At 40.5% G+C, this 8,334-nt stretch overlaps 1 protein-coding gene across 1 annotated transcript in view; it reads right to left on the reverse strand.

The window, feature by feature from the left end:
- Positions 1-7,696, reverse strand: part of LOC112076227 (C-type lectin domain family 4 member M-like) — a 46,140-nt gene extending 38,444 nt beyond the window's left edge. The window contains exons 1-5 of the mRNA XM_070441226.1: positions 7,548-7,696; positions 7,196-7,320; positions 6,017-6,313; positions 5,765-5,907; positions 5,580-5,680 (exon numbers count right to left, since the gene is read on the reverse strand). Coding sequence (XP_070297327.1) covers positions 5,580-5,680; positions 5,765-5,907; positions 6,017-6,313; positions 7,196-7,320; positions 7,548-7,696 — 815 coding nt within the window. The remainder of the gene's footprint in view (positions 1-5,579; positions 5,681-5,764; positions 5,908-6,016; positions 6,314-7,195; positions 7,321-7,547) is intronic.
- Positions 7,697-8,334: the final 638 nt, after the last annotated feature.

Below are 8,334 nucleotides of genomic sequence, written 5' to 3' on the forward strand. Positions count from 1 at the left end.
ATATTTGTATTTGAAAATACATGCCAATACTAGACTACCAATACTAAACTACATGCTAAATGCATTGCAGAAAGTTATTGTGCAACAGGGGGATCAAATTAACATCCTACACCTGTATACACCACTATCCCCAACACACCCACCACCCCATCCCACTACTTGGCCCTATCAGATCCTACACCTGTATACTGCACTTTCACCAACACACCCACCACCCCATCCCACCACTTGGCCCTATCAGATCCTAAACCTGTATACTGCACTTTCACCAACACACCCACCACCCCATCCCACCACTTGGCCCTATCAGATCCTACACCTGTATACTGCACTTTCACCAACACACCCACCACACCATCCCTCTACTTTGGCCCTATCATATGCTACATCAGGCCGTCGACCTGGGAGGATGGAACGCCTTCTCTCAAAATCCCCTGTAGATCTTCTGCACTAAAATCTCTCACACTGCTGCCGCTACCACACAGTATCTTCTGGGATTTCCGCTCCATCAGTGCAGTACAATTAATGACCATGACAATAAATGCAAGAAATCTAAAACGTATCCTCTCTGGATCTCTGTCTTCAGTCCTACTCAGGGGGGGGCTCCCAGTCGAATCACTCACCCTTGGGCTTTCATCTACTTTCCTCAATGCCTCAGCATAGGAAACCTTCTGCAAAACCCCAAAATAGCTGACATAACCTAAACCTGACAGGTAAGAACTCTCCATTAAAGCTCAACAAGACATTCTGGGTATTCTCAGTCTCAGTCACCGGGTCTACTTCTCACCAACCGAGGATGTAAAAAACACCAGAAATATTGTTTTTCAGGTCTACACTCAACGCCTCCCCACTGATCACTCCTTTGAGAGGCACCCTGCTCCGCAGAGCAAAGCACACCACAGGTCGAGCCCTGAGATGTGTGATGTGGAGCACCCTCTGCCTCTGGATGCACACAATCTAAACAATTACACTTCTCGAACATGTGACATATGTAACAGTTCCCAGTTTGTTCCAAGCCCAGCTTGACACAGCATATGGGTCGGCCAAAGAGCAGGGATCCACTTTTTCCCAAAATCTCACTCCTACCCATCCAAAATCATCTCTGGGATGATCAGGGCCAAGGCTGGAAGTCTCTACTATACCTGCCGCTGCAGGCATTTCATCCGGGCTAGGCTTCATTTCAGAGCAAACACTACTGGCGACCGACTCCACCTTGAGTTTCTAAACAGAGCTAGCAGAATAATCCTCAAGAGAGTAAATAGAGTTGTTTTTAAATTGACTTGGCTTGTATGCAGCAGACAAAGGTTTGTACTTAGCGCCAATACCTCGGATTCGCATCATCGCACTTCCACCATGTTTTGTGGAACATAACTAGCCTATTGGTAGACAGGAAGCTACAATCAGGAAATAAGTAGGAATTGTATTAATATGCTCATACAAACATGTAAACGAGTGTGTGTGTGTGTGGTATTATAACAGCAAAATTATACATTTTAATTGTTAAATGTATTCTGTTGAGTCTACTGTGCTAACTTAATGTTGTGTCTGATAATGTGTGAAACATAACTACTGAGACACAAGAAGCAGCAATCAGGAAATAAGTTGGACTTTTATTAATATGCTAATGACAAACTAAAATAAGAACAGGCATGTGTGTGGGTTTGAGAGAGAGAGAGAGAGAGAGAGAAGAAGAGAGAGAAGAGAAGGAGAGAGAGAGAGAGAGAGGAGAGCAGAGAGAGAGAGAGAGAGAGAGAGAGAGAGAGAGAGAAGAGAGAGGAGAGAGAGAGAGAGAGAGAGAGAGAGAGAGAGAGAGAGGAGAGAGAGAGAGAGAGAGAGAGAGAGAGAGAGAAGAGAGAAGAGAGACCAGAGCAGCAAGAGATCAGAGACTTGGATCAGAAGGAGGCAGGAGAGACGAAGACAGAGAGGACGAGAGACGCAACAATGGAGAGAGTATGAGGGAATGAAGAGAGAAAGATAGAGAAGAGACAGAGAGACCGAGTGGGAAGAGGTGGAGTTTCTAGACGACACACAGAGAGACGAGAGACCGAGCTGAGAGGCATCGAGTCGCAAACGAGGAAGGGAGAAGACAGAGAGAACACGATGAAGGCTGGCGACAACCCATGACTTAATATGGCAGTGAATGCATAAATGTAAAGCCCGCAGAGCATTGTTACATAAAAATTATTATTCAAATCAACATCCCAATTAGAACTTTTGGACACGCAAAATATTTGACAGTCGTTAATCCTCCCAATAGCTCTTTTCGGAATGGTGAGGTTTGGGGTGCCACTCAATTAAACCTGGACTTCTAAATGTGGGACAAACATCCAATTCGAAGCCCTATCATGCAGAAATTCTGTCGGAAAACTCCTACAAGTCCAGAGAAATACACACAACCAATAATGTAGGGCAGATTTGGCCGCTTTCCAGTAATAATGAAAATACAGAAATATCATAAAAAAATTTTGACTACATCTAAATTCAAGTCCAAATTCAAAGTCTCAATGTTAAAGCACTTCAAACCAAGAGCTGAGCCAGAAACGAGCCCTCTCAGTCAGCTGGTGTTGGACCTAACCAACCAAGCTGACAGCCAGGACTGCTTCAAAGAGAAAGAATTCCAATAAACAAAATCATGAACCATCAAAGACTCATATTTACGAATATTGGAAAAACGAAACAAAATCCCAAAGCCGACTAAAATTGCTATCTGACCTAAACAGAGAATATGAATTGGCTGATTATCTCTACTCTGTCAGAGTACGAAACAGAGACAGATCTTACCAAGGTAAGGCGGAGTGACCACCGATTGGCAATAGAAACGGCAGACATAAAAAGACATGGCTACCCAAAGAGGAGCGTGTATGTGGTCACTGCCTGACAAGGGGAGGTAGAAACAGAGGATGCACTTTCTCCTTTACTGTGAGAAATATTCCTCACCAGAGAGATTCATTATTCAGCAGGAAATGACCTACATATTTATTCCAAATTTTAACTTATTAACCCAGAAGGAAAAACTAAAAATACTCAATGGGCGACAGGAGCAATGGCTCCTCTTGCAGCCAAATATGTATTTGCCTGCCATACCGACCTGAGGGACACTGAATAATAACATCTGCATAGTAAGCAGTAACTTACTTATTATGAAATGTTATTCTTATTACTCGTTATTGTTTATTACATATTATTATTGTTTGTTTATCATTCCAAATAGTAGTGGTATGGGTGTAATGGTAATGATAGCAGTTTAGTGGATGGTGGTGGTGGTAGTAGTGTATGATGATGAGTAGTTGTAGTAACCGATGTATGGTGAAGATGACCGTATTTAGTTATAAGTTAGTTATAGTTTCATTTTCTTAAATTTTTTATTTATTTATTTACATTACATTCGACTATTGACTGTTACCAATTTTATTTTACTAATTTCATATTTCATTTTGTATTATTATTTACTGCCATTCTATATTATTATTTGTCATTGTTTATAATTGTATTACAAATGTATAGATTGTATACATTGTTGCTTTGGCAAATGAGCACAATGTTTTTCATGAAAATAAAGCAGCTTGAATTTGAGAGAGAGAAGAAGAGATGTTGTCAGTATATGTGTGGCATGGTGATGTTAAAACCACTTTCTCACAAATCCAGTTGAGTTTGCTGTCACATACGACAAGTCATTCCATGCCTCCAAGAACCCTGATCATTACGTATCTCACACAAGTCTCTCCTCACCATTTTTCTGGTTTGCCACCACCATTATCAGGCTGTGGGTATACCAGTACTTAGGGTAAAAACAGTCAGATATCATGGGTTAATACAGTACCTTAGGGTTTAATAAATCAAGTCAGAATCATTGGTAATAGCAGTACATACAGGGTTAAAAACAGTCAGATATCATGGGTAATACAGTACCTACAGGGTTAAAAACAGTCCAGATTATCATGTTAAAGCCAGTCATACAGGGTAAAAAGTTAGATGATCATAGTTAATACCAGTACCCTACAGGGTTAAAAACAGTCAGATATCATGGTTAAAGCCAGTACTACAGGGTTTAAAAACAGTCGATTATCATGATTCAATACAGTAGCCTACAGGTTAAAAACAGTCAGATATCATGGTTAATACCAGTACTACAGGGTTAAAACAGTCAGATATCATGGTTAATACCAGTACCTACAGGGTTAAAAACAGTCAGATATCATGGTTAATACCAGTACCTACAGGGTTAAAAACAGTCAGATATCATAGGTTAATACAGTACCTAACAGGGTTAAAACAGTCAGATATCATGGTTAATACCAGTACCTACAAGGGTTAAAAAGAGTCAGATATCATGGTTAATACCAGTACCTACAGGGTTAAAAACAGTCAGATATCATGTTAATACCAGTCCTACAGGGTTAACAACAGTCAGATATCATGGTTAATACCAGTACTACAGGGTTAAAACAGTCAGATATCATGGTTAATACCAGTACCTACAGGGTTAAAAACAGTCAGATATCATGGTTAATACCAGTACCCTACAGGTTAACAACAGTCAGATATCATGGTTAATAGCAGTATCTACAGGGTTAAAAAAACAGTCAGATATCATAGGTTAATACCAGTACCTACAGGGTTAAAACAGTCAGATATCATGAGTTAATAAACCTAGTACCTACAGGGTTAACACAGTTAGATATCATGGTTAATACCAGTACCTACAGGGTTAAAACAGTCAGATATCATGGTTTAAAACCAGTACCTACAGTTAAAAACAGTCAGACAGTCATGGTTATACAGTACCGTACAGGGTTAAAAACAGTCAGATATCATGGTTAATACCAGTACCTACAGGGTTAAAACATTCAGAATATCATAGGTTAATACCAGTACCTACAGGGGTTTAAAAAACAGTCAGATATCATAGGTTAATACCAGTACCGTACAGGGTTAAAAACAGTCAGATATCATGGTTAATCAGTACTACAGGGTTAAAACAGTCAGATATCATGGTTAATACCAGTACCTACAGGGTTAAAAAACAGTCAGATATCATGGTTAAACCAGTAAACGATACAGGGTTAAAAAAGTCAGATATCCATAGTTAATACCAGTACCTACAGGGAAAAAACCAGCAGATATATCATGGTTAATACCAGTACTTACAGGTTAAAAACAGTCCAGATATCATGATTAATACCAGTACCGCTACAGGGTTTAAAAACAGTCAGGATATCATGGTTAATACAGTACATTACAGGGTTGAAAACAGTCAGAATATCATGGTTAAAGCAGTACATACAGGGTTAAAAACAGTCAGATATCATGGTTAATACCAGTACCTACAGGGTTAAAAACAGTTAGATATCATGGTTAATACCAGTACCTACAGGGTTAAAAACAGTCAGATATCATGGTTAACATCAGTACCTACAGGGTTAAAAACAGTCAGACATCACAGTTACAACATCATAATCCTAAATAATATACAGAAATGTTTCATAGTTAGTTGTCTTGACTGGTATCATCAATATCAGTAACCTGCATAGAAAAAGGTTGAATGGAGCCTTATTGATAGATTAGTTATCATCTCTCACCTTGTGGTCAGTAGGGTGCCGTCCACCCATTTCCAGGTCCCCTCATTAACAGAGTCAGTCAGACCAATCCAGAATCTCTTCTTGAGGTTGACGAGAAATGTCTGTTGTTGAGAAAGATAAATATATATTCATATGTTTCATAATATCTAACCGTGTGTGTCTCTCTCTCTCTCTCTCTCTCTCACCTGTTCCTTATCACTGTTTATGATCACCAGGTCTGCTCCTCTCTCCAGACAGTCCTGTCTGCTCTTCTCCCAGGTTTTCTTCTCAGTAGAGAGGAAGTACCAACTGGATTCAAACTTCTGCCAGCCTTCAGGACAGGTTTGTTCTACAAGACGATTAACATTAATTTCCTTCAACTTATCACCCTGTACTCTTAATGAAGAACACAGACTCATGATCAGGTCTGTGATGTTAATGATAAGTAGTTTACTCACTGAGATTGGAAAGCTTGCTGCTAAGAACATCTCTCTCAGTCTGTAGCTGGTCTCTTTCTTTAGTCACGTTGTTATAACTGGTCTGTAGCTGGTCTCTCTCTTTGGTCACGTTGTTATAACTGGTCTGTAGCTGGTCTCTCTCTTTAGTCAGGTTGTTATAACTGGTCTGTAGCTGGTCTCCCTCTTTAGTCAGGTTGTTGTAGCTGGTCTGTAGCTGGTCTCGCTCTTTAGTCAGGGTGTTGTAACTGGTCTGTAGCTGGTCTCTCTCTGCAGATGAGTTCTTTGAGACGTTGCTGTCTGCAACAACAATAAAGAAGACGTTGCTTACTAAAATTGATCACATCAGAACTACTAAATCTGAATTATAAGAACTATTTAAACTGTGAACAAAAATGTAAATGTAACATGTAAAGTGTTGGTCCCATGTTTCATGAGATGAATTAAAATATCCCAGAAATGTTTCATACACACAAAAAGCATATTTCTCTCAAATGTGTTTACATCCCTGTTATTCAGCATGTATCCTTTGCCAAGATAATCCATCCATCTGACAGGTGTGGCATATCAAGAAGCTGATTAAACAGCATGATCATTACACAGGTGCACCTTCTGCTGGTGACAATAAAAGGCCACTTTAAAATGTGTAGTTTTGCCACAGATGTCTCAAGTTTTGAGGGAACGTGCATCTGGCATGCTAACTGCAGGAATGTCCACCAGAGCCGTTGTCAGATAAATTAATGTTCATTTCTCTAACATAAGCTGACTCCAATGTTGTTTTAGAGAATTTGGCAGTACGTCCAACTGGCCTAACAACCGCAGACCATGTGTCACCACGCCAGCCCATGACCTACACATCTGGCTTCTTCACCTGTTGGATCGTCTGAGGGAGGGTGCTGAGGAGTATTTCTGTCTGTTATAAAGCCCTTTTGTGGGGAAAAACTCATTCTGATTGGCTGAGCCTGGTTCCCCAGTGGTTGGAATCTGGCTGCCAAGTGGGTGGACCTATGCCCTCCAAGGCCCACCCATGGCTGAACCTCTGCCAGTCATGTGACATCCATAGATTAGGGCCTAATTTATTTATTTCCATTGACTGACATGAACTGTAACTCAGTGAAATCTTAGAAATGTTTGCATGTTGCATTTATATTGCTGTTTAGTATAGATATACTGTAGACTTACATTGGAAAGACTGGCCTATGATCCCAGCCAGTAGGAGAACACACAGCAGCCCCAGACACGCTGCTGCAATTCCAGAGAGTCTCTTCCACCACTGAAAATGTACTGAATCACAAATGATTAAAGATCTTTGGTAATGTGTTTTACTGTATCATCCAGGATTGGGACAAATAAATCTGTAGTACTACGGTATCTACTTTTAGTTGAGTGTGTGTGTGTGTGTGTGTGTGTGTGTGTGTGTGTGTGTGTGGTGTGTGTGTGTGTGTGTGTGTGTGTTGTGTGTGTGTGTGTGTGTGTGTGTGTGTGTGGTGTGTGTGTGTTGTGTGTGTGTGTGTGTGGTGTTTTACCTGAGTGCTGGTCTCTTGGTCCATTATTAGGAGCAGTGTCCTGCTGTCTCTTCTCTCTTGGTGCTGGTCTCACGTCTCTCAGGGTGTCTGCACTGACGTAGATATCCACAATCCTCTCCTTCATCTCATCTCTGTTAAACTTGACCTTCTTGTTCATATCTGGCTCAGCATAATGGCCTCAGACATCTCAATAAGTACTGTGTTTTCTGTCTGTACTCGGGTTCTGGTACTATCATTGACCCTGTGTCTGTTTCTGTCTCTGCTCTGAGTCTGTGACTAACTGTTTATGATGTCATCCTCCAGAATAAAATGGAAATGTAGAAAGAGGAAGACAATAAAAGTGTAACATGGTGGTTGAGGTTGGGACATTTCTGCACCAGTTTAACTTTATAGCTGATTCCTGAAGCAAGAGGATTTACTTATCAGGAGAAACTGTTAACTCATGTTGTTGTCTATGTACTGACCTCATGTTGTGTTCTGTCTGACTCATGTTGTGTTATAATGTATGGTCATGTTGTGTCTAATGTACTGACCTCATGTGTGTCTCTGTACTGTCTCGTTTGTGTCTAATGTCTGACTCATGTTGTGTCTACTGTACTGACCTCATGTTGTGTCTAATGTCCTGACTCTCATGTGTGTCTAATGTACTGACCTCATGTTGTGTCTATGTATGACTCATTTTGTGTCTAATGTACTGACTCATGTTGTGTCTAATGTCTGACCTCATGTTGTGTCTAATGTCTGATTATGATGTGTTAATGTTGATCATGTTGTTTAATGTACTGACCTCATGTT

Source organism: Salvelinus sp. IW2-2015, unplaced genomic scaffold (genome assembly GCF_002910315.2).
Source record: "Salvelinus sp. IW2-2015 unplaced genomic scaffold, ASM291031v2 Un_scaffold3636, whole genome shotgun sequence".
NCBI classification, from domain to species: domain Eukaryota; kingdom Metazoa; phylum Chordata; class Actinopteri; order Salmoniformes; family Salmonidae; genus Salvelinus; species Salvelinus sp. IW2-2015.